At 39.0% G+C, this 27,879-nt stretch overlaps 1 protein-coding gene across 1 annotated transcript in view; it reads right to left on the bottom strand.

Moving 5' to 3' along the window:
- LOC138387285 (ADAMTS-like protein 1) overlaps positions 1 to 27,193 on the bottom strand; it is a 192,995-nt gene extending 165,802 nt beyond the window's left edge. Inside the window, exon 1 of the mRNA XM_069474226.1 lies at positions 27,051 to 27,193. Coding sequence (XP_069330327.1) covers positions 27,051 to 27,113 — 63 coding nt within the window. The 5' untranslated portion in view covers positions 27,114 to 27,193. The remainder of the gene's footprint in view (positions 1 to 27,050) is intronic.
- Between the last annotated feature and the right edge of the window lie 686 nt (positions 27,194 to 27,879).

The following is a 27,879-nucleotide window of genomic DNA, read 5'->3' as shown; positions in this document are numbered from 1 at the left end:
GCCAGTGGGTAGGGAGCTCACAGTCCAAGTACCCCTCTGTCCACTGCAGGGCCCCAAAAAGACCATTCCCTGTGGATGCCTCTGGGTGGTGGCTAAATTATCTCTCTCAGCAGCTGTGGGTAGGAGAGGGGAAGGGGAGAATGACGCAACATGTCACCTGCCAATCAGCTCGGGTCTATGGGGCAGGAGGTGCTCTGAGGGAGCTGGGAGCCTTGTGCCCTGTTCACAAGAGGCTCACTGCTCGCTGGTGGCAACTGTCTCTGGGCTGGTGTTAGCATGGCTCTCCTACAGCTCCACCAGCAGTCTGAGATTCAAGGGAGGGGAAATTTAACTGCTCCACCTACCCTTGTCGCTGGTCTCCAGGCCTGGTGGGGTTTAGACCCAGCAGATGCCTTTCTCCTTCCAGTTCTGCTTCTCAGCTTCTTTCTGTGGAGTCTCCTGTAGTTTTAGGCACCCTTCTTTCCAACCCTCATCCCATCTATGTTTGCCTGCCTGTTTGTTTTTTTCACTTTCATCTAAAATCTATCTTTCTCGCAGAGGCACTCTGGCTGGTGGTTTTTCTCATTTGCCATCTTGCACCAGATTGCTAAATCCATGCTTAATGTTGGAGAAAGTGATTTTCATCCTCTTTAACTGTGCCAGATTTTCATGTCTATAACCAGAAATGACATTTTAGCAATGCCTTTCAGATCATTTAAAATCGAGAAGTATTTGCCTATTGCAGTTTTTAAGACTTTCTTCAACATAAACAGCTTTTTGTCTGGCCCTGGTAGAACACATGTTTATTTCTCTTCTTTGTGTAGTCCTTTTGACTCTACAGCAGCATTTTTATAAAGTATAAACTTTGAATTGCATCTAGCAAGGGAAACTGAGGCAGAAGAAAAATCAGGACTAGATGATGGGGGCTACCTAAAAACAGTGCTGGTTGCCCCTGAAACCAAAAATCTAAGCTTTTCCATACAGCCCGGCCAATATTTTTCAATTTGATTACCATCACGTAAGTATAATATTTTAATTTCAATGTCTCAAAAAGAAGGTCATGGATGCCACTGAACACAGTGATCAAGAGATTATCCTTGACCCCACTGTTAGAAATCTCAGCAACAATGTCAGGTGAGATGATGTTCTTTAGCTATTAATACCAATGACAGAGAACGAAAGAATAATCATTAAATTCTTTATATAAGCCAGTGTTTCACTAGTAGGAGATTTATCATAAAAAGGCAAAAGTACATCTGATATTGAACTTGAAGGAAAAGGTCATTATAAAGACTTTTCTTATCATAGCATTTATTTTACTTTATAGTTATTGGATGGGTGAAAATGGACAATTGGCACCTTTTTTGAGCTAGCATTTGAGAAATCCAGTGAGCACTGAGACCAGAAAACCCTGAAAGAAAGTCTTGGCTTTATAATTTTATGAAAACTGAATATGCCCCTTGAGTTGTTCAATTTAGAATAAGTCTAGCCCTTTCTAGATCTGTGGTGCCACATATTGACCTTTAAATGTAGTGTTGATTAAGATGCCTAAATCAACTACTTTCTTGTCAGAAAACTCAGCAAGCAACACCTCCACCCCCAACTCCATCGATCCATTGTTCCTGGCTAGACAAGAGGCTCTTAGCCTCGGAAAATGCCAATTGCATGAATATGGATTGTGGTTGCAGATCATTATATACCTCCTAGAAATATTAGAAGAGCTCCCCTACATCCATCAACCTCAGAATGGTGTTGTTTTTCTGCCATTACTGGCTTATCTAAAGATGGTTTTCATCTGATAGTTTTGTGGTTGATTCCAGGGCCAATTGCAGCAACACAGTCTCAGGTGAACAGCTTCAAGCCTGACAGCTACAAGTAGTTAAATGCTTTGAGTAATCACATGAAGCAATATTTTCCCTGCATCTCACTACCCAATAGACACTTAACCTCAGAATAACCTCCTATGTACCACTTTATCCAGAAACCTCTTTCACTGAAACCTGGATAGGTTATCAAGGACTTGTGAAAGACGTAGGATGAAGCACAAATTAGCATAAAAGACTGAAGAGTTATATTTGCCCAGAGACGCATATACACAGGGTACTTGGAAAATATATTTTCCAAATGCTATAACAAGAGGTAGAGCTATACAGAACTAAATGAAAACAAAAGTAGGTGCTGAGGAAATGGTTGATGGGTTTTTGTAAAATTGAAGTCATGTAACAGTCGAAGTTATATTACAAGTGAAGTGTTTCTCAGACATCAATGAAATAACAAAGTAGGTTATGGGATGAGGCAAAGAGTGGTTCTTAAAATTGTAAGATCAGCAAGAAGGTACCTAAGCCTCTGGTTTTCCTCTCCTCTCAGACAGACAGCATTAGCTTAAGCCATCTGTGGCTGTAAAAAAGGGATGTCACCCACCTCTAAATTAAAAAAAGGGGCAACTTCTCCAGTGATGAGAGAACCATTTTTCCCATGGGGGACTCATGCAACGTGGAGCAATCTATACAGAGAAACATGCTGTCCATGTACAAAGCTTTGGAAACAAATCTGCAGATTCCATTTTTAGCTTCCCTACACACATCAGGTCTCTACAAATCTTATCTAATCCTTGGCTTCTTTAACTACTTGGAATACTGGTTCTACTGCCAACTGTACGTGGTAGGGGCTGTGATTCCCTGCTCCTGAGAGCTTACAGACATTCAGCAGTAACTAGGCTCTTGTAAAAGTCCATTAGCTTTTTGATGTACTTTCTTAAAGAGCATGGTGTGTGGATACTGAGGCATGCGTCTTCCCAGATGATATTTGCTGCTGGCTTTGCTTAGGAAATTTGGATCATCTGGTTCTTATCACAGCTGCACTGTTGGGGGATATGATGAACTGCCAGTGACACAGCACATGGTCTTTCAGGGGCCACTGCATGAAGCCTGTCCCTTGCTACTGGAGAGAAAAGTCAGTTCTGGAACAGGGTATAAAAGCTATGCAGGCCAAGGAAGACTTCTGGGCACCTGTCTTCCTTTTTCCTTTCACTATGTCTGTGAACACATTCATGCACACCTTTTCATATTCCTATTAGAGTACATAATTCCTATTAGAGTACCCTAACTGGGATTTATGAAGTACCTATATACCAGGGAGCATGCCAGGATACACACAAATTATTGTATTTAATCCTCACAATGAGCCAGGTCAGATAGGAATATTTTGTTTCCTAATTTACAAATAAGAAAATTGAAGCTCAGAGAGGTTGAACAACCTGCATCATGTTGTGGGAGAAAGAGCACAGACTTAGGAGTCAGACAGGCTTTACTAGAGACATACTAGTAAACTTGCCTTAGACATGTTGCCAGATCTCTCTGAGCCAGTGTTTCTTCATCTGTAAAATGGGAACATTGATAACTTCTCTTACTAGGATGATTGTGAGGATGAACAGAGAGAACATATGTGGGGGACCTAGTAGAGTTTCTGGCACATTTGTGCCACGAATACACACTCACACCCCTGGAGTCACACAACTAATACCTGGTAAAGCCAGGTTCTCTGTCCATCTCAGACCATCTTTTTTTTGTCTCTGCCTAGATTCAAATTTTGATGTTCCTTTCTCTTTCAAACAGCATTAAACAGTACATGAATTTACTATAAAATGACAAAAACTAATGCTGTTGCTTGACTTTTAAAAATTATTTTGTTCTCAGCATTCCTTCTCAACCTGGGAATAACAATTTGGAGGTAAAATTAACACAGTGTCATGATTTTTTAGGAAACAAAACCCTGACTCTGCTCAATGTCAAATGCTTCAGTAAGATTTCATTTTGGAGCTATGGTAACTTGATTTTTTTGTATTCTATCCAAGGACAAGGCCGGATTACAGCTCATCTAGGAAACTGCTGAGAAACCCCTGGGCATTTTGGAAAGCTCCACCAGAACACAATTTCACAGCCAGCTGAATTAAAATCAATAATCACTGATTTGAACAGAGATTAGTATTCAGGAAATTTGTGACTGGCCATTGAGTGTTATGAATCAGCTTATCTTAAGGAAAGGCATAGATAAAATATTTGATCACTGTCAGTTTCTACTACTTTAAAAGCATAAACTTAGCAAATAGAAACACTCTAACTGCTTTGTCATAATTCATAATATTAATATTATAATGTATCTTTTCTGATAGAAATTTAAAACTCTTTAAATCTGGAGATATATGTATATGGTCTGGAACACAAGAGATTTTCTACTAGAAATAGCCTGTCGGTCTGGTTTTCTTTTTCCACTGTAATAGTTTGCTTTATAATAACTGTAATAGCTGAACTCCTAAACCTAGGGACTGTTCAATTAGGCATGGAAGGCTAAAGCCAGTAATTTCATTTATTTCACAAAGAAAAAGTAGACAATAGGAGAACTGTATTCTGTAGAAACTGCAGTCATTTAAAAAACTCATTTATTCCTCTGTTTGCTGACAGTCATCTCCTTCCTGGCCCTTGCACTGTAGGGATATTTTACATCCTTTATACCTGTGGGGTCCCCAACTCCCTGGCCATGGAACCTGGCTGCCACAGCAAGAGGTGAGCAAGCTTCATCTGTAGTCACAGCTGCTCCCCATCGCTTGCATCCCCGCATAAGCTCCGCCTCCTGTCAGGTCAGCAGCAGCATTAGGTTCTCATAGGAGCGGAACCCTACTGGAAACTGCACATGCCAGGGATCTAGGTTGTGCGCTCCTCATGAGAACCTAATGCCTGATGATCCGAGCTGGAGCTGAGGTGGTGATGCTAGTGCTGGGGAGTAGCTGCAAATACAGATTATCATTAGCAGAGAGGTTTGACTGCATAACAAATGTAATGTGCCTGAATCATCCCCAAAGCATTCTCCCCCCAGGTCCATGGAAAAATTGCCTTCCATGAAACTGGTCCCTGGTGCCAAAAGGTTGGGGACGACTGCTTTATACTATTATATTTCACCTCAGGTGTGAAATGTTAGCCATTTTACCTGGAGTGACAAAAGGGAAGCAACTCTTTCTGTTTGCTGTTGTTGATTTTTGTCCCCTCCCTTCACCATACTTCAATAGGAAAAAAAAATCTCCTGTGGAAAATAATACGTAGGCCTAACACCAAGGAAAACAGTGAAGAATCACCTCCCGGGGCTTCCACACCCCTCCACTCCCCAAAACAGGCATGTCTGAAACACCCCCTCACACGAAATTCCTTCTCTGCTCTTTTTGTGAATTCCTGACTTCCTGGTGAGCCAGTTAGAAGTTTTAGTTTCCATTTCCATCTAATCTAACTCGAGCTCTGTCCAAACTGCAGCTCCAATCAGCCATAGATACTTTCTGCAGCACTGGCAAGTTTTGCTGAAATGAATTTACAAAACATCTGTAGAACTAAGAAACATCTGAGGCTCTGGAAAGCACATGTTGGGCTTTGGAATCATAGAGAAAGAATTCCTGATGAAGAAAAGAATCTCATATTGGGATTCATTGAGCAAACTGGAAAGTTAATAAATTAATATAGCTTAGGGCTTGATAGGCCAAAAAAAAACCCCACAAATTATAATTGATAATGGAAAAGCTGGAAGAAATGACTAGTTCATGTCACTATCAAGCAAGTCAGGCTTGGGTTTTACTAGAATTTTCTCAACTCTTCTGTGGTTGACCACTGTGCTGTCTGAACCAAGCAAAAAAATGTGGTGTGCTGGGTCTGAATGAAGCTCCACGGGACTCTGGAGGTAATTTAGGTTCTGTTCCTATGTGCACGATCAGATGCTTTCTCTCTCAAGCACCATTCAGATATTGTGGGATGAACGTTTGCAATTAAAATCCAAAGCATTCTTCTTGACACAATATTATGTTTTCTTCTTTTCTACATTCTTGTTTCTACTTTTGCTCACGTTAAATTCTCTTTACTCTGAAAAGATAGAATGATAAGCTCTTAGTATTGCAATATTCTGCTTAACCTGCAATTACTTGACATTCCATCGTGGATTATCAATTTGTAAAGAATTAGTATTGAATAAATGAAAACATTCAAGTCAGACTTTGTAGCTCTTCAGGATTATCATTGTGCATCACAATTATCTTCCCGACTAGATTGTAAACCCTTTGAGGGCAGGGGTCGTGCTTTCTATTTTTGTATTATCTACAGTTATCATTGAAATAATTATTCTGAATGTCATTTTGAAGAAAATCTAAGAGATTTTTGACAAATATTAACAGACGATGAAATGCTTTGGAAGTATGTTTTGTTTTAAATCCTTGATTACTTGTTTGTCATTTGTCTCTCAAAAATGTATGTAGGGCATAGAACAAGAAAAAGGAGAGAGAGAAAGCAAAAGTGTGAGAAATATCTAGTTACTTAAAATTTCCAAGTGATTTCAAGTTCAGGGACTCCCTTCTGTTCTCCAGCTCAAATATGTACCACACCCACCTCTTCCACACTAGGAGCTGAATTCCATCAAAAACTCTGCTCCTGTAACTCACATGAGTTCATCTTAAAAAGCAATAACTCTCTCAATTACCAAATCTTTGTACCCTCAATACATAATATTTTCCTCTAGTTTAGCCTGTGGCTGTAGCTGTAGGCAGCAGCTTGGATACTTACAACAGTTTTGCAAGTTTTGCAGTTTTGGCAGTACATCGTTTTGAGGGTCCACTTATAGTCCTGGTAATACTTTCACATCATGAATGTAAAGCAAACCAACCTAGTTTCCCAGTAATCCAGAGATGCTCTGGGGGAGGGAAGCCATGTAAGGTAGAGATGGCAACCAGCAAGTTACTTGCTACTTTGAAATGGTTGCTTCTCACCAGGTTTACCATTTTCCACAGCTCCTTATTTGGTTCTGTGTCTACAAGCAACTATCTGTCAGTTTCAGAGCTTACTACCCCACAGCCCTCTGCCTCTTGGCTGCTGGGGGGACCTGCTGCTTTTGCATGAATGTGAAGTTCTAATCCTGCAGGTATATCTTTCTGTTTCTGCTCATTCCCTGAGTCTGGCCTGGTGCAGCAACACCTTTTAGAGGACTTACAATTTAGTGGGGCAGATGAAAATAAACAACAAAATATTTGCTCAACAGCCTCCATATTTAATCAGACACCTAGTCTTATCAGTTACATTTCTGAAATGCCTCTTTCTTCCATTTCCACCCCTTCCAACCTTACTCTCCCTGCCTTAATTCTGGTTCTACTATTCGTGGCTGGCATTCTGCAACAGACTTCTCCTCTGGCTTCTCTGACCTCCAGCCGCTCCTCCCACTAGTCTGTCCTCCGCACTGTTGCCAGTTATCTTGCTAGAAATACAGAGCTAAACTGTTCACTCTTTGCTAAGAGACTTTCTATGGCTCCATTGCACATAGCTGGTAGGATCTAGTAATGGATTCTAGGTGGGCTGTAAACACTCAGAAACTCTATGTAACAATTTTGGGTTAATGTTTGTTACTATATTTCTGGAAAGAGGATCCATGGCCTTCATCAGATTCTCCAAAAAAGGCTGGGTGTAGGAAGTCCAAATTATTAGTGTGGTACACAAGACCCTTCCTAACCTCAGTCTAAATCAACATTCTAGACTTGTCCCTGCTTCTCCCAATCATACGTGTCCTCTATGCTCCAGTAACTGGGTACCGCTTCACACGGGTGCTGTGAGGACCTCTAGTATTGTGGTCATAACCTTGTTATTGCGTATATTCTCCTCACCATCTTGCTCGCATCTTTTTATTTTCTTCTCCTTGTGTACTCCTGAGCCTGCTTTAAGATGCTGTGCCAATGCCATCTTCTAGTGAAACTTTGTCTAATCTCTAGGTAGAGACTGGTTCTAGGTAGAACCAATCACTGCCTCTACTGTGTATTTTGAACGTATTGCTAGGACTTGATACACATGGCTATTTTAGCATTTGTCTGCCACTGTATTGTAATTCCTTATTTACACATCCATCCCCAGAAAGGGACTGTGTGCTTCTTAAGGGCCGTGACAAAGATGAATATGCCTTTAAATATGCCCAGTGCTTTGTAGAACACCGGATATGTAATTGGTCTCAGTGAATATTTGTTGAATGAATAATTAACACAAGGCAGGCTAGGACCAGTTGTAGATGAGCACCTAATTCATAACGGCTGTCAGCTTTCACTCTTGTTCATATATATTCAGATTCCCTAAAGACAGAGGGGGAAAAATATTTGCAGAAGCTGCAGATAAGCAAAGGAATGAGAGAGAACAAAAAATGATTCTGATCCATGGGGGAAAAAAAAAGAGGATCACATTTCTGCTTATTCACATGTCTTTTTATGCCAATTCTAAATTTACCCAAAATGCGTAAAGCTGAAAGATGATTAACCTGTCACATCTTGCCTTAATCTAGCCTAATCCAAGTCCTAGATACTTGTCTGCCAAAGGCCCTCACCACTGAGTAAACAATTGGCAGTCCTTCTGCAACACTTGGGAAGCAGTACTTTGTGGAGATGATTGTGCTAAGATTAGGAGGGATGACTGGAGTAGAAACAGGAGAGGAAGAGAGATGGGTGAGGAAGTCCGGACTTAAAGGCATAGGCCTCTACCAACTGAAAAGTAAAGAATACTTATGAAATCATATTTTAACAAGTGCAAAAATTAGTACAGTATAGATAGTCATAGATCAGACAAAGATGTAAAATTGAGCAGAATTAATCAGGAAAAATGAACAGAGAGAAGAAAATTTTGGAACAAGTTTTAAAGTAAGAGACTTAATGCATTTCCATTAGATTCTATGTAAAAATAAATCTTAAAATTCAAATAATAGAGGCCTGATGTTAAAAGAAATTAATAGAGGCAAAATATCGATACGAAGTCCTTAAAGACAAGGACTAGGTTCAATTCAGCTTTACCCTCCTAATGTCCAACACAGGGCTTGACACAGGGTTTAATGTTCAATGGATATTTAGTGTTCAACTTACTTTTTGTGAGCACCTTTGATTTTTAAAGTGTTTCAGAGACTGTACATAAATAAAATTGATGGCAAAAACTTCCAAACAGGGACACAGACTGGGCAACAAGATTTGGCCATTGTCGTATTTTTATTATACAAACTTGACTTTGCCATTGTGGTATTTTAGGCAACTCAGTTCTCTGTGTCTTGGTTTAGTCAATTCTACAAGAAGGAATTTTGATCAGATAATTTCTAAGACACCTCTAACCATGAAAATGTCCAAGATTCCAAATTAGGCTATTTCATTTAAGCATATTTACACATTAATTTTCTAATCTGTAAAGTGAAACATGAGAAAATATTTGCTCAATTAACTCAGAGTTGCTATAAAGATTTTTTAAAAAGAAAAAGTGCTAATATATGAAAGAGTGTTGAGCCATACAATTACTAAATGAAATCCAAGTAGAGGTAGTCCTATTGTTTCAGGCCTAAGAATTATTTTATTACAAAGCAACTAATTCTTAAAACAGAGAATCTCTATTTAGTATCTTCTTTCTTCACTAACACAATCACTCACATCCAGAACCTATGACAACTCCTAAAGTGACTTCTGAATAATAAATGAAATATTAAATTATTATACTCTGTACATTTTATTAATAAATGTGTTTGTTCTATTTAGTACTTTGAAAATCAATACGTATAAGCAAAAGTCAACTAAATTATGGGATAAGTCAGCTTTATTTGATGGTTTTCAGTTTCTGTGTTGATTTAATTCTTATCCAACTGTTAGAGAATAATATCTTTTTCTTCCTGTCATATTTCTACTATAATGGCTATATCAATAATTTTCATGACATATTTTGTTTTGTGTCAGAACAGAAACTCTGTTATTGTGGTTTTCTACTGTAGAACTTACAGTTTTTTAATATATATTTTGATTTACAGATATTGCCCTACATACTAAGTCATTTATCAATAGTAATTGAGACTCAGTTACTATTGCCTTAGTATAGCTTTTGTTGTAACTACAACAGTCAGGCCATGCATTCTCTAGTTAAATGAGTATTTATTTCACAAACATAGTAGCCTGCAATTTTTTTCTTTAAAATCTTGTGCATATTAGATTGTAGTATAAGTTCCTTATTTTAAATCACTGCAAGAAAGACTTTAGCTTTCTAAAATAATTTGTATTTTTCAGTCCATTATCATTTGTCATCATTATCTGTAAATAGTACAGACCTACTTGCACTGAGATGGGAAATAATAATGGTGATCAGAGATAAATATACCAGTCACCTCTTCCTACCTTCTAGTCAAGTTCAACGGAAGGATTTATGCTTCTGAGCTGGCTAAATGCCATGTACTGCTAGCATTTAAAAATCATAATTGAAAAATATCATTCAGTATTATATACGTGGGAAGTAATGCCATCTTCTATTTATTTGTAAATTAAATGACAATGTCAAGGAGCCATTAGCAAAACCATTTATTAAATGTTTATCAGCATATGAAACATAATGTGATTTTTGTGATTCTTGTGAGCCCTCTCTGACTCTCAGTGCTTGCAAAGTAGAAGCAAATACTTTTAGAATTTATAAAGCTTAATTTTTGCTTTCAATGTGCAAGCGTCTTTTTGTTTTCAGCAAAAAGAGTTCTTTTTCCTCCAGCATCATTCAACATTACATCTTGGAGGAATTCTATTTATATGCATTGCATTAACATGCTTAGCAATGTGAAAGGTTAATAGATTAATGTGTAAAGTAGTGTTATAATCACTAAAATGCCTCAGGAATATATTAAAATGGGTCTTGGCCACAGACAATATCAGGATTGCCGAAGCGCACCACAGGCGTCTTTTTAAAGCCTGTTTTGTAATAAGCAGAGAAAGCGAAGGTGCTAAATCATGGCTTACTACCCCTTTTCCCTCACAGCCTCTCTGTCTCTGGTGCTGGGCCTCAGAAATCAATTTCACACACGGCTGCTATCAGCATTCTTTGAGCTATTAAGACGAAAGCACTTTTTCCTCTTTTTATTAAAACCAAGCTCACTTTTATCTCATAGCTCCCGCTTTGTGCTTTCCTACCTTTCCTTTCCACTTCGTCAGTTCCCAGGGAGGGTTAAACTGTCTCCTGCCTCCCTCCCTTTCACTTCTAAACCTCTTGAAGGGCTAATCCACGTTCCCTGCACCCACTTCCTCAATGCCCCCAAATTCCTTAACACTTTGCAATCTGGCTTCTGCCCACCACTTGACTGACCCGGCTCCTCTGAAATTCCTCCGCACCCTGTAACTCACCACATCCTGTGACGCGCCCTCACATCTTGCTGTGGAATATGTTCCCCTGGCTCCTCTGGCAGAGACCTTGCCTGTCCCTCCCCCGCCTTTCCTTATTCTGACCGGCAACTGCCGCCATCCCAAGGTCCTTTCCTTGCGCCCCTGCACTCCTCTCTGAGCTCCTGTTGATCTTACCCACTTTCCCTAGCTTGAACTGTCTCCTCTTTGTAGGTGATTTACGAATCTATCTCTTTTCCAATCTTCAGGCTTCTATATCCACTCACCTGAATGCCTTGTTAGTACTTTACATGCAACACGTCTAAAACCAATCTCAATATTGGGGCCCCAGTCTTTCAGCAGTCCTCCCCCCAACACAGTGATAGACATCGCTATAAAACATTTCCCTTTTCTCCGGCCACCTCTGCCCTCCTCCTCGCCCCGCTCCATCCATCCGTTGCCTGGACTGCCTATTCTACTTCGGCAGGGTAGCTCCTTTCTGTTCGCTCTTTTCCATTCCATCTGCCAGTGCCCTAATCCAGACTCTTCTTGCTGCCATAATCTATTTGACACACACCTGGTGTCCTAGCTGCTTCCAGCCCTGGCAGGACAGTTCCTCCGTAGCAGGGCTCTCAGTGTGCCAGGACACACGCAGCAGAACAGCTGGAGGCTGGGGTGCTGGTCAGGGACAGGGCCCCCAGGCTCGGCTGAGGGACTGGGCCTTGAGCAGAATGACAGCTGGGGCCCTTGAAGCCTTCTGAACAGGGCATGGTAGGATTGGGGCTTTACAGGTTTTAAAGTACTTACACATATTCATTTGATCCTCATAATATACCTAGGAGGCACCAAAGGTTTACAGGCATTTTAGAAAAAAAGGGGGAATAAAGAGTTGCTGTCAAAAGGATGAGAGAAATCCAGCTTACAATTGTTTCCCCAACAGATAGGAGGAATTTAGAATCTCTTTATGTCTAATTAAGTAAGTGGCATATGGATGGATAAGAGTAAGTCATCCAGACAGGAATTAAACTTAGGTGTCTGAGAACAGTGGGAAATATGACCAGATACTTACTCTGGCACCGTGGACATCCAGAAAAAGAAAAATACAGAAAATAGAAGATTAGATGAATAATATATGCAGAAGTCTGAATACGCGCAGATTGGGCTCAGGGAGTTTCTAATTTCCATCTTGTACAAAATGATTTAATATGGTCATGGTTCTTATTTTTGAATAAAATGCTTATACATTCAAATGGATGATAGATTCTACTTCTGATTATACTACATCTTATTAACTGGAAGATACTGGAATCTCTTTGTGCATGCTATGTAACAGGATAGGATAAGCACCTTCATGTCATGCATCATAATCATTCTCTCTCATACACACACACACATTTACAATTTACAAAGTGCATTCATATCAACTATATAAGTTTTTGGAACTGGGATATTATCCCAATTTTAGGGAAAAGGAGCTCCTATGTTTTTTATTTTGTGGGGGTGGGGTTAGAAAGCATCTTCAAAGATAAGAGCTATATCCCCTAAGAGGTGAGAGGTTTTTAGGATATTTTTAATATTCAGGAAGATAAGTGGTTATCAATTCTGGCTATACATTCAAATTACCTGGGAACTTAAGAAAAATTGTCAATGTCTGGGCCCCTACCCAGACCAATTAATTGTATCTGAATCTCTTGGGGGAGGGAGGCTGGTGGTTACATAGACATTGTGTTCAATGTTCCTAAGGTGATTTTGACGCAGAGGAAGGTTGAGGATCCCGAAGTGGACAAGCATTTTTGAGTGAATTCACAGGATGACTTGCTTGAGACAACATTTATGTTTATTCTGTCTTAGACTGCCTGGCTTCAATGGGCTCCAGACCTCTCCTTTCCAAAATTAAAAAGCAATCTTAGTTTTTGTTCTTAGTCCCTTTCTTTAAGATTGCATGGGATACCACAGTTATTAGGCAAAACTCTCAGTTGTCTTTGATCCAGGAAAAGATAAAGAGATTGGTTTCTGGGAATTTCGGCTTTGTAGGGAGGGAGTAATATTATAATAATTGGTGATGTTTATTGGGCACTTGCTATGTGTGTGAGGTATGGTGCTAAGTATGTTGCATGAATCATTTCATTAAACTTTACAATGACTTTTGGAGGTAGATGCGATAGTTGATCCCTGTTTTACGGGCAAGAAAACTGGGGCACAGACAATAGGAGAAAGGCTGTACTAGTGAAGATGGGATTTGAAACAAGGAAGTCTGGCTCTTAACCACAACTCCTGTGGTTCTCAGACTTTGCTGTATATCAGAATCCCCTGGAGTACTAATAAAATACCCAGAGCCCGAGGCTCCTTGAAGTAGGACAGGCCTGGATCTTCGTAGTTTTGACAAGTGCCCAGCTGATTCTGATAGTGACCAAACACCGGGAACAACTGCAGTACATTACACTTGCTTACAGATAAGAACACTGAGGCACACATAGATGAAGAAGAAAGGAGGTCCTAGGCAGGGGGCTTTGACCTTGGGAGGGGACAGAACAGAGCTAAGGTGAGACGAATGTACAAACTCTTTCCAATACTTCAGGTCAGGGAAGATTAGCAAACAAAGGCAGGATCCATCTGCATCAGAGGCTGGTGAATGGGAGGGTTCCATAATCATATTTCTGCACCTGAATCTTAAACCTCGCTTTGCTCCCATCAGTTAGATATTGGAATGGCCCCGATACAGTATTGCATTGAATCCAAGATCCCATAGATTAAAGTCACTTTATTATTTTATGTACCATTATGAACTTTTTAAAAATGCCACTCACTAAACTATGATCTGCTATCAGTTATGAGATGCATTTGAGTTTCTAAAGTCAGAAAAAAAATGTGTATCTTAGGATTGATGAAATACGGTACAAGCTGTGAACTCTAATGAACTTGGTTCTGAAACTGTGGAAATCACTCAGCACGTTGGGGAGGCTCTTGCTAACAAAGGCCAAAAACATAGTTCAAACAACATGGAAAATAATCTGTCCTGCATATTTTAATATGATTTGTTTGCTATAAGAACTGAACTCACATATATGAAAAGTTGAGAAATTCATATCACCTTTTAGGTTTTAGTATTCAGTTTTCTGATCTGTAAAATGGGTTGTGGCCAGGCTTATCTGACATAACATATATAAACAAATAGCACAGTACTTGGCACCAGGAGGAGACTGAAATTCACATTTCTTTTTCCTTTTGCTAAGTCTAAAGAGGTTTTAATGCTGTTTTCAGTCAATTTCAGGGAAGGAAGAAGGAAAGTAAAAGTGGTAGATGTCCAAATGAAAGTCAGAAGGACTATCTGATTTAAAACATAAATGCCTATTTGATACTATTCTAAAGCAAATCTGCTTTAAGAGGTAAGGCCAACTGATAATCAATTTTGTACTAATGCTGTGTAAAGAGCTATGTGCACATTGCAGCCTATTTGTTTATAATTAGGAGAAGAAATTACATACACATAGGATTCCAATGCCTGATTAAAAATCTGATGCTTTAGCAATCAGATTTATAAAGAAAAAAATATAAAGAATTTATGTGACATTTAACTCACACTTTAATAGGACTTGTGATTTACCTTTTTAGTCAAATTGTGTTTTTAGTATAAAATGATGAATTTAGGAATTTCAGATATGGCTTGATTATTTCCTGAAGACCACAATTAGTATTTAAACTGGGCAGATAAATTTAGACTCTAAATGCTATGTCTTTTACTGGAGTTTTAGCTTCTTTCAAAGAAAACCCCACATATGGAGCCCATACTGAGTAATGTGGAGAGCTGCAAGAAGGGCAAAGATATTTGCTGGCGTCCCATGGAAAGAGTCATAATTGTGACATGAATCTGAAGAGTTGAATAGGGCACTGTTGGGCGAGAAAACAGATAAATGACCACATGTGACAAAAATACTGTAGCCTCGACCTACAATAATCACTTGAAGGTACAAAAATGACTCCATGTTATGGGCTTTGTGTGACTTGAGTATCATAAAGCTTTCAAAAAAACACACGACTGCCCTTTTGAAATAGCCTCTATTTATTTTGAAAGGTTCACCGAGAGTGAACAAAGGGTTAAGTCACAACGTTTTGGCGATCTCTTCAGAAAGGCTGGGCCTGAATTCAGACTTTGCTAAGTGACAGAAAGTTCTTAACTTTTTAGGATACTGATACATTTGTTGCTCCCAAAGGCCTTCCATAATTTGGAAAAAATAACCCCTGACTGTAGGTCAAAAATTTTATGAGGAAGGCCTTGAATGCAATTATTCACCCTTTCACACCGTCATTCAGCAAGCACGGATTGCACACCTACTCGGTTCTAGGCTCCGGGTTCCGGGCTCTGTGTTAAGCAGCGGGACCTAAAGAGCCTTGGCACATAGCTGGTGCTTTAAGAGCCTTGGAGGCCTCAAGCTGTAAGGCAGAGGGAGCCCACAGGAGGTTTTTTTCTTACCAATAAAATGTAGCCTTAGAGTCTGCCCTCTTTTTTGTCACTGCTGCTGCTGCAACTGCCCCTGTGGCTTCTGACCAGGACGGGTGCAATAATCTTACACCTTGCGGGCTCCTTTCTCCAGGCCTCTGCACACCATGTGGCTGGCCATCACAGTTTTTGTCTTTCTAGAACAAAAACTTGGATCCTGGATGTGGCCCAGCTATAAGTATTTACTCACTGTTCCTTGAACTCACCTTCCCTTTTCTTCCTCTGGGCCTTTGTCCACGCAGGTCCCTCTGCCTGGAATGCCCCCTTGTCTCTTGCCTGCCTGGCGAACTTTCATTGAGTTGTGCTCTGCCTAGGACAGAGCCTGAGACGCTGTGCACAATAAATGCCAGCATCCTTCCTGTTCTCTGTTTCTGTCTTTGTGCTGCTACGGTACTTCATATCTCCTGCTCAGCCTCGGTCTGTGTTATCTTTTTAAAACTTTGGTGTCTGTGAGTTTCCTGGGGGTGTGACTGTGTCTTGTTCTTCTTTGTGTTTCAGGGAAGGTGACTGGCATAGAGCAGGCCAGTTCCTCACAAAGTTTTTATTGATGCATAGAGAGAAAAATAAGGACATTGGTTAGTTTCCTGTAAAGCTAAATGTGTTTAGTGTTTCTTTTTTTCTTCTGAAAGTATGTACCTGGAACCTTTGGATTTTCCAATGACCTTTAATTTCTTGCACCAATGAAAGAAACTGAGGGAGTTGGGACAAGAATGAACTCTGCCTGGGTTCAAATTTGTATTCTGCCACTACTGGCTGAGTGACATTAGACATGTTATATGACCTCTCTGTGCCTCAGTTTCCCCATCTGTAAACTGGGGAATTGTAACTACTCCATCCATAGGACTCGTAAGAGAATTAGATAATTTAATACAAAGTGTTTCTTACGTCAAAGCAGTCTCTTTAGTACTAACAAATGTTATTTCATTTCTCAAACTATGGTGGTAGAAGTTTGTTTTATTAAATGCCCTTAGTTAACAAAATAAAAAATTAGAAACTTTGTTTTTCATACCTCTACCTGCACACCAATCTTTATTTGTTTTTGAAATTTTAATGGTCTATGAAATCCAAATCTGGGAATCACTTCTCTAAATTATCTAGAACTATAAAGTGGGCATAGGTTTCTTAAAATCGAGATTCTAGAGCCTGTAACCAAAACATTCCCACTCATAAGAGTCTCAGCACCACCAAACTGAAGTTAGCAAACCTTTTGAGGGAAAACCTATTGTCATTAGCATTGTACATGTGGCTGACTGGCCTTTAGTCACTCGAATGAGGGGCTGGTATAAAGGTTTCACTACCAAATCATAGCTCTAGATGGAAAAGACAGGTGTTTATGTATCAAATAAACACAGAGACAAAGTAATATACTCATTAAGCTTAGGTTTCAGTATTACTAAAAAACAGGATTTCAGGGAAAAAAAGGCATAACGAAAAGAAATGACCTTAAATTTAAATCTTTAGAGATTTAGAGTTTTTCTAACACATTCTTTCTTGAATTACTATAAATAATGAATTAATGTGTCTATTTCTTTAGGCAGAGACCCCCTTACATCAGCAATAGTTAAATATACAGTTTAAAGAAAATAGTATCATGACAGCAACTTAAAACCAATGGAAAGTACTGGCCAATTAATTCCTGTCTTCCCCAGCCCTGTCCCTAATCCTTCTGGTAGTGTAGGTCGAAAGACCCATCTTTAGGACCATATCTGTTTTGTTCAGCACAGTACACACACTACCTAGCACAGTGCCCGATAGACAGCATACTCTCAATGAAGGTGCCATTTTGCACTGCAGGAAGAGAAGGAAGCTAACACTTCTTGGGGTCCTACTATGTGCAAGATCCCATATAAAGTTATTTTTACATCTACATAGGCAAATTATTCAAATTTTTTCATTGATTTGGAAGCAAGAGAACTGAAGCTCATTGATCTAACACAGGTCTAGCGAAAGAGACCAGCTTTATAGATTTTAGTCCCATGTTCTTGCCTGGTCATCCTGACATTTATAAACCAACAATGATCCTTAAGTTTTAACTCAAGATTATTTTCCAGAAGTGTCACTGGTTCCTTGGTTCCTTCTGCATGTGACATTTCAACATTTCAATCCCTCTTTACCAACACCAGCTTGATGGTTGTTCTTTAAAGGTCCTTAGGGGCCACACAGTATAATAGAAAGGGAATGAACTCAACAGAAAGAGAATGGACTCAAAAGAAAGAGACCCAGATTCCAAGATCCGGATCCTATCTACTAGGTGTTCTTGTCAGATAGGACTCAATCTTTTTGCAGACATTTATATTTTAAATTCGATTATCTGCAAGATGAAAGGGCTGGAATAGGCAATTAATACATTTATTAAATAACAAACTTACCTTGAGTGCTTTGTGTGTATCAAACTCTTTGCCTGATGCTAGGAATACAAAGACATTCGAGACAAAGTAAACCAAACTCCTGCCTTCAAAGAGACCATAGTCAATTGAGGTCACATTCTACGTACCTCAAAGATTCCTTTCAATTCTAAAACACTATGAATCTTTGACCAGGGAATTTAAGTGCCATTTAAACTAACTCCATAACAGTAATTTCAATGCATATTTGTTATCTTAGACAAGCTACAAGCCCCAAATGAAAAGTGCATGGCACATCAGGTAAATTGTATTAGGTCTTAATGACAAATGGTTATAACAACTAGAATGAAAGAACAGGCTATTTCTAAAAACGTTCCCTCCAAATCTCACTTCAGCACCTGAACAGTAGGAGTTCTTATTGTTTCCATTACTCTTTTTCATTTCTGGTTCTATTGATGAAGTACAATATTCTAACAATACCCTTACAGACTTCAAATGGTGACTGAGATTACAGCCGGCAAAGTAGGCTGAGAAATCGGACACCCTACCATACCTTACTATGGGAACAAAGTGAGGTATATTTATTTTATTGGACAGTTTGAATTTATTATAGGTTGCTCACAATTTCCTGTCTCATTTCTTTAGTGCTCTTGGAATTTATGTCAGGATGTCTTAGGTTATCACACTCCTTCATCCCAACATTTATGCCAACAGGCTGAATTGACTTAGAGAAAGTCCCTGGACAAAAATTGAAGGGGAAAATACCCAAAGCTTTAGCTGGAGAATGGCAGAAGCTTTGGAAAAAAATCTGAAAAAGCAATGAAGATGAAAATGGAAACTCCGTGAAAATTAATGTAGTGTAGAATTGGCAAACATACCACTTATTTCTTTAAACAAATAGAAGAAAGAACCCGCTTATGTGGTATACCCAAATAATTCACAGGTGGTGAAACTATTAGAGTCCTGCAATTTCTTGCCTCATAAGTGGAATAAATCTTTTGTATTATAAATGGCGTATGCTCACACACGTGATTTTTCTGCCATTCGCTGTCTTTCAACTATCCCCCTTTTGATGCACAAGGTCACTTCAGTTTTATTGTAATTAATTTACTTTAATAATAACTTTAGGTAAAATTGAACGAAGACAGGAGATGCAACCCAGTATAGTAATTGCACTCACAGAAATATAATTCCAAGTGGAATATGTGTGGTTTTTTTGTTTTGTTTTTTTGCATGGATTTTGGTTGTCGAAAAATAAGCATGATGGAGTGAGAACCTATGTAAGATTGTAGTCTGGCAGGATGATTCCTCATGATTCCCCAGTGATAGTGGGGCTGACGAAACTCTCTAGATATTGGTCACACATAATGGTAATTCTCACAATGATAACAATTTGCTTTGAGAATAGTTTTTCCCTAAAGAATTAATATTAATTAGTTCTTAATTGTGCTCTGCTGCACAAATTGATATTCTGAACTATAGAAATTGTAAAATTAATTTTTAATGTTTGAAGTCAAAATAGTGACTGATAATATTCATGAAAATAGCACATTCATAATCTGTGGCAAGCCATAATTTACCTCTTTACTTATGGATAAGAGGGTTAGACAAATATCATTTAAGCAGGTGCAGAAGGGTTATTTATAAGCTAATGGGACAGTTGAAAATAATAATGTCCACCATAGACCTGTTGCCTACAGGAGAGTTATCTTTTGAAAAATTGTAAAAGTTAACAACAAAATGTCCAACAAACTACCAAGCTCCTCATTGCAAGGACTTGTGTCTTTATCTTCCATGGAGCCTTTATCTATCTCCATTGGAGCCTGGCTCTGTGTTGGGTAGACAGTTGGTGCTAGATAAATGATTTACACATGAAGGAAAGTAATGGCGTGAACTGTTGTAGTACTTTGAGGTTACAAAGCACTTCAACATCAGATGGTGCCTTTGCCTCTGACAGCATCCTGGAGAGGTAGGTGGAATGTGCACCCGTGGCTGGATGGGCAGACAGATCAGCAGAGTTATGTGACTGGCCACGATGGTGGAGCTGGAAACAGAGTTGCAGCCCAGGTGGTCCCGCCCTAAAACAAGTATTCTTTCATAGCACTTGGACACCTCCAAGAAAAATGTGTCAAAGATTGTTTGAGGCTCGGTATACTCCAGAAGTGGGTTTTACTTTACATGCTGCTGTGTGAAACATTTGTTTCATTGCCTTTGGGAGTCTGTTCCCCTCTCTTTCAATTGTTTACTCTTTGATTTTCTGACATCCTGTCTTTGGAGAAGCTTCAGTGCTGCACCTTGGTATCTGCTTCTCAGTGTCTTTTTCTGTTGTCATTATCTTCCCCTTGGATTTGTGTGGCTCTGTGTCCTTGGCCTGGTTGTTTGGTCCTGATCTGCCCCAGGAGATTCCAGCTGTTTTATTACAGCCCTTCCTCTTTTGGTTTCTTTCCTCCTGTCTTACCACTTCTCCAATCACTCTTGGATTCTGTTTGAAAAATGGACCCATTTTCTTATTTTTCCGGCAGCACTGACACATACCCTCAACTACTTAGCACATTCTAGGTATGCAGTAAATTGCAAACCACAAAGATAAAACCACCATTAGGATGATGTGGCATCCTGTTATTTCTCTTTCCCCATATAATAAATGGAAAGTGGTATTAGTACATACTTATGAGTAAGTACTGATATGCATAGCACCTAAATTTGAAGCATATGTTATTTAAAAAGGTCTTCAGTATATAACAAACAACACCATTCCAAAATTTCAGTGTTTTTACACAACAAAGGTTTATGTCTTGCTCATGGTTAAATGAATGCTCACAGTGTAAGTCTGTGAGAGTGGTGGTGAGGGGCCGTGCTCCATGTAGACATCAATGGACCTAGGCCTTCCTTGTGATGGCTTTGCCATTCCTTAGGGTCCTGAAGTTTTCTACCGGACTCTCTGCATCTGGCAGGTAGGCAGAGAGTGTGTGCTTGATGCTTGGAAGATAACGTGGGGGTGGGAGGTCATGCCTAGAAGTGCCATATGCCTAGCAATATTCCTCTGATGAGAACTCAATCACATAGCACTATTCAGTCATGAGGAAGGCTGGGAAAGATAGTTTATCTTCGTGCCCAGTAGTAAGAGGAAATAGGTTTTGATGAATCCATAGCATTGTCTCTGTCAAAATGAGAGTTTATAAATATTTTCAAATTTTATAAAACTGTGGCTAATGCAAGTATCATTTTGTTCCTGGGGATAAGTTTTGTAAAGGGCAAAATACTTAAGAACTAAACGGATAAAAAATATATGAAACATGCAAAATGATTCATTCTAATTAACAATAGCAAAAGGGATTGTTGTTCAATTGTTGTTCACTAGGTGGCTGTGTATGTTTAAGACAGATATAGAGAAACCCCAAATAGATGTCTTCTCTTTTGAATTTATTAGGGTTGTTGACTTGGTCTCTTACCAAAACCAGAAATAATGGAATGTTTCACATGTAAAATGACTGTTCACATTTTCCCTTCCTCCTTGTACTTTACCCTCTTTTCATCTTTTCTTCAGAAGTCATCCTAATTCATCCATTTATTCATTCATTCAACAACATTTACTGAGATCTAATTACCAGGCATTCTGACAGAGGCAAGAGGAACAAGTCACTCCTCTGTTGCCCACCGCCCACAGCTTGGTGGGGCCAGAGGGAGACGGAAGTGAATGATGAGAAGTGCAACAGTGGCGATAAATGCAAGGGAGCACAAGAACTATAAAAAAATACTACACTGAAAAACAGATTAGAGATTACAATTAATTCTTTCTGCCTTCTGACAAGCAATTACTAAATTCTGACTATACATTGGTGGAATTTGGGGTAGGGCTATTTGAACCCAGAAATCATGATATTTCTTCTAATAGAGGTTACAATTAGTTATTGAGAGAAAATAGATTTCCATGACCAAAACAGAAAACATTTGTGAATATAGGAAAACATTCAAACTGATTTACAAATACTGAGCTTCTTGGGATATCCAATAAATGAAAAGCCAGAGGTCACTGTTGGCTGCAGACCACAGCCGCTAGAGCATTTTCTTGACATGGCCAGAACACTTTTAACTAACTAACTGCCCTCGGCGCTGGGTGCTCCAGTTAGCAAAGTCCCTGGGAGGGGAAACAGAACAGTTAAGCTTTATTCAATGTAGGTTTTAATCTTGAAGTTCGGGAATTGGGGAGATTTAGTCATTTATTTTTGAGCTCATGGAAAGAAGGGGTTGATAGCAACAGCTTACCCCAGTGAGCAGGCAGGCTCCCCACACAGCTGTGCTGGCCTATTTCAATTAGGATCCTTTAGGACTTACATCACCTCTGGTATGCCAGTCCTAAGCCGCTCATGAACCAGTACTGCCAATCAAGCCAAAATTCAACCACATGGTATGGTTTTTATGATGTAGACAGAAAATGACATGCACTTGTCTCATTCTGTTGAAAACACAAAGTTTGAAGCCAGCTCTCTAAAAGAAGAAAATTAGTAACAACGACAAGACTATAAAACTTGATTTAGACACATTTTCCTGTGATTATCTCAACATACTTAACCAGTAGGTTATTCATGGTGATTCAAGGAATGCTCTCACTCAAGAAAAGACTCTGGTCCCCCATGCTATGAAGAGGTCACTTTTAGGTCACTCTACTCAGGAGACCACAGAAATAGTAGAATATGCTTACTGAGGGAAGGGCAGAATGAAGCTTGAATAATTGGACCTGAGAACATGTCAGTCCTGGAAACTGAAAAATACACAAATTAAAAGCAGAGCTGTCATTTGACCAAAGAAACTGGACTATATATATATATGAAGTTAGGAAACATCAAAAATTAAAGAATTAGAGAACAATTTGATAGTCTCCGTAAGTTCTTTTCTCTCTTAATTCAGTTCACACTTAATTATGTTGCCTGTATATACAAGCCACTCTGCTAGGTGCTGCAAAAAAATGCAGAAATTCATAGAATGCTGTATTTTTCCTGGAAGAGTTTAAAATTATACTTTTATTAAGCTATAGAAAAAGGGAGAACCAAAACACTGACTGTGTCTCACCCTAACATAATTCCTGTGCAAAATGTACCCAAAATAAACTGAGATGAAAACAAATGAGTAACTGGTACGGGGATTAACCACACTTTACTGATAAAAAGCGTACAATTGACTTTAATTTTGTTACTAGAAGAGTGAACTTTGTGCAGCTCCTAAATTTGGGTAGTAGCCTAGCCCATGGAGTGCTGGACGACTGCTTTCCACTTCATTCATACATAATGGTAAAGGGACATCGACATGCTTTAACACTCATAGAAATGTACAAACACACACACACATATATTCATTTAATCATTCTCTCAGAAGTCTTCAGTGCTCATATAATCTCTCAAGGCTAAACTTTCCTGGTGTAACAGGATTCTTCTGTAGTTCACTAGTGACCACTATTGGACATTCTTCCCTCAACTTATGTGAAGGAATAGAGCTGGTGCACATGAAAATAATAATGATGGCCAGAAAATGGTCCCAAACAAACTGAAACCCTACAAACAGGAGCCTGAGAAAACTAAAATGTAGCTGACCATGTCTGGATAAGAAATGTCACAAAAACATGAAGAAAATAATTTTTAAATAACTATTTCACTATGTTCTGCAGATTTATGTGAAAAGTCCTCAAGCTTGATTTAAAGACAATGTAGGTATGAGAATAAGAAATACATGTAGAGAAAGGTGCTCGTGCATACACGTGGACACACTCACACGCACACTGCTGGAACAGGCCACAGTCTGCTGTAAATAAGGGATTTAACATTCATTCCACAAGCTAATGGCACTTCTCCCCATCCAAGATAGATCCACTTAGATAATAGTGGAAAACAGTGCCAGAGGGACTGAAGGGAATAGGCTATTGTGTTTGACTAGTTGCCATGTATAAATTAGTGCAGAGAAGAAAAAGAAATTCAGCAGAATAACACATGTACTTTATTATAATTCCTAGTGTTACTCGTGCAACTCTCACAATAGCAGGCAAAAGAGCTTAAAACCACTTAAAAGAAACAAAAAGCAAATGCAAATTTGATTAAATGCCTTTCTGACAAGGAGTGATTTGACTTCGAGTGTAGATGGACACGTATGTCAATGGCCAGTCATGGTTTTTGCCACATTCCTTTTGAGCCAAACAATTGGGACAAAGGAGGGGGAATTTAAAAGGGGAGCAGGACGGGAAGATTGGGAAAGTGGTTTAAGTGGCTTACTTCGACCTGAATATCAAGATGAAATCTCGTGATCGAGACTACTGTCCTGTTGTGTCCAGAGTAAAAGAGGAGTCTATGATGCCTGCTCTGTGCATGAAAATACGGGTGGTGACCTAAAATAGGCACAAAACACAGAGGAAGCCCATTCTCTCAGGAATAACGTCCCAAGGGGAAAGGATTTTGACAAAACTGAGGCTGAACAACATTCAATATTTGTACATACTCAAGAACCAAGTCATGATACAGATGTATATATAGATGATTCAGCTGTCAATGACATGGAGGCTACTTTGATGGGGTAGAGACGGGGCTTGCCACTAAGCAGGATGTTTTTCAATTACGTTAAAGAGACCTCTAGAAATTGCTTAAAATAATTCTGGCAGTAGATGGAATCTTATAATATATAAAAGAATTATAGGAAAAACAAGCCTCCCCCGCCCTGCCCCAGTTCGATTTCTCTGTCAGGCCTTAAGGTTGAAATGACGATGCCACACTTCTAGTTCCAAGTCTACTACAGATCAGGCTAAAGGTCGCTTTCTCTTAAGCCAATAATTTAATTTTGGCTACAAAAGCTAAAGGAGGCAGTTAATGAGCAGGTGTAAGAAGTGCCCATTATATCATACAAATCTTTAATTTCCAAGGCAATGCCAAAGACCTAATTAGCTTCAACAAAGAGTACAAACCAACCCACACCATTGTTTCCATTGTTGCTGAAATATTTACCACCATAGTACAAAGCAAACAAGTTATGTTCTCTCCATTTTTTGACCTTTGGGTTCAAATATAAGTTTGCTTCATTATCTGTAAAATGGCTTCAAAAATGCCTTATTTGCATGATTATCGTAAGGACTCATTGTAATACTTTTCAAACAACTAGCCTAAGTTTGGCACATTCAGACATATTATAAAATACATGACAGTTATTACTAATGCTGTTATTGCTGTGCACAGGGATGTACGTAGATACTCACCAGTTAGTTCTGTTTTTGTAGCATAACTCTCAAATTCCCAATTCATTTAAACGCAGGCGTAAGACAAACCTAGGTTTGACTTCGTATTATCTTCATAATACAATTATTATAATCTCAACATAATATGTTTTAAGTCCTTCTGAAATAAGCACTTTTTTTCCCACATAAATCTAATCATATGCTCAAATGCATATATGGATATTCAAGCTATCAAAGAGGGATATAATGTATATACCAAACAAGTAGCAAAACAATCTATTCCTGAATGGGGAAGTTTTACTGAAGTATAATGAGATCATACTTCCAGATGAAAATATCAAAAAAAGTAATGTGTAATGGCAATTTGCTGTGTGATGCAATTTAATGGGAAAATAGCACATACTTTTAAAAAATCATGAAGAAGGATGGACAATGCAAACTAATGGTGTATACAAGTAACACATCCCATATGGAAAAAATGAGACACCTTTCATAAATTGTATGCTCTGCAAGTCATAAAGCACACCTAAACATTCTGTTTTTTCTATTCCTCAGAACCACTAAAATGCATAGTCCATTCATGCTTAAAATTTAGTTTGCCTTTAAATTTCTATGAAAAATTAAAAATATATTTCTATATTTATAACACTTGCAATACAGCATTATAATTTTTTAGCTACAATAATGCAAATCATTAAAAAGTGGGAATGTATAAAATATTTAATCACTGTCTGATTACTCTATCTAATGAATCTTCCTGGAGTTTTTCACTTTGTACCAAATGGATTGCTTTCCTTCTTTAAAATTATAGTGCAGACCAAATTCATCAGAATCTAATCAGAACAAAACATTGCTTCTCCATCAACAAATAAATGCAATCTATACATTGGTTGCATTTTTGCCTTGTTCCCTTCTTGCCTTGTTACCTTCTGAGGAAGTTCTGGCATGTCATAAATGTGACAAGGAGAGCTACAATCACGTTTGTTTGGATCGATGTGTGCAAATTTTGGAATCAAACCTTCAGATGAGGTTTACTAAGCTGCCTGCCCAGAACACTCTGGTTTTTTAAAAAAATGTGCATTGCTATTAATATTTTGAGTGTAGATTTTTTTTGGACAGTAAATGTTCATTTTCTGCCCATAAAACCAAGTATGAGTCACAACGGAACGTTTACTTTGAGTCAAAAATGCAGTGTGTACTGATGTTCAAGAGTAGAGCATCTTATCACTATGACTGTGGAAATCAGCCGTACAAAAAGTCATCATTTTTTTCCCCTTCTTCTTCAAAAGTAAATTTGAGATCAAAGACCATAATCCTTAATTCATAAATACTGGTATTAACTTGTATCCATAAATGACTTGCAGTAATTATGAGCTATAATCTGGGTTGGCTGCAAAGAGGCTCTCATTCCCCTTTTTACCTGGACCTGTAGCACATGTGCATAGAGGGAAAATAATTCATAAAAGGCAATAGGGGAAAGCCCCGCATAGCCTATCCTTCAAAAAATTCCAGTAACACCACAGTGAGTTTGATTTCAGGACGTCTGTTATCCAAATTCCAAGCATACACACCACCATTTATACCGTCCTCAGCTCACAAACTCCATGCAGTATATCCCAAAGTTCATGTCTCAGTATCAGTATTATTATATAGCTGTAACTAATTCCAGAAACTCTTGCGGACTTTATTTTGCTTGGAAAGTTGGGGTTAAAATTCTAGAAGGAGTTTTCTTTTTTCTTTTTTTTAATCGTGTACATTATTTTACCTGCAGTTTTAAGATAAAGATACACACACACACACACCACCCCAACAGCACCCAGACTCAATGGCAACAGCAATGTATTGAAACGAAAAGGCATTTACCAGGAGCAGGAAAGCCAGAAAGAGGAGCGGTGTGCCAGGAGTTGCCCGACGGCAGCATTCCATGCTTGGATCCTTGCCGGAATCCGAATCGGACACTGAATAAGCTGCTAAGTGCTCCTCTGCCTGCTGTCACATCCAGTACTGGTGCTAACACTCCAGCCCTGCCTATCAGCTTCCATCAGCCCCGCTCACATTTCCTGACCGAGGGGTGGGTGGGTGGATGGGTGGGGGGTAAGCTGAATGGAATCTCTCTCGGAGCAGGCAGCCAGCCAATCAGGCTCCTGCTAATCAGACATGCTGAATAACAAAGCCAGGGGGACAGAGAAAGTGTAACAGTGTGAGCAAAAAAAGGGGGAAAAGGACGAAAAAGAAAGGCGAGCGAGCAGCAGAGCGAGAAGAGAAATGCAAAAGATGCAGAGTTGCAAAAGATGAAGCAGACCACTGTGCTCTGACGAACCTGGTTAGTTCTTTGTGAGACACATTTCTATTTGCCATTTGCGTGTGCTGATGTCTGTTGCTTTGTAAAGTACAGTAGCTCCCTGTGACTGTGTATTGTTCCATTCAGGAGAGAAACTTAATCCCTGTCAATATATAACATATGCCATAAAGGGAAAGAGCCATAGACAAAAACTGACTTAATGTGCCCTTTAAACGTATTCTGGACAACTGCTTTATTCTCCTCCATAAAGTTCCTCTTTACTGTCCCTCTTGACTTGGAAAAGGGATACTATATAAGTCTTTAAAAGTTCCTCACTAAACCTAAACAGTGACAGAAGTTATTTTGTGTATTAAGGACTTAATTTGACATACACACACACACACACACACA

The sequence above is a fragment of the Eulemur rufifrons genome, chromosome 7, assembly GCF_041146395.1.
Source record: "Eulemur rufifrons isolate Redbay chromosome 7, OSU_ERuf_1, whole genome shotgun sequence".
In the NCBI taxonomy this organism is placed as follows: Eukaryota; Metazoa; Chordata; class Mammalia; order Primates; family Lemuridae; genus Eulemur; species Eulemur rufifrons.
The sequence above is the reverse complement of the archived record's forward strand: the minus strand, read 5'-3'. Positions and strand labels throughout refer to the sequence as shown.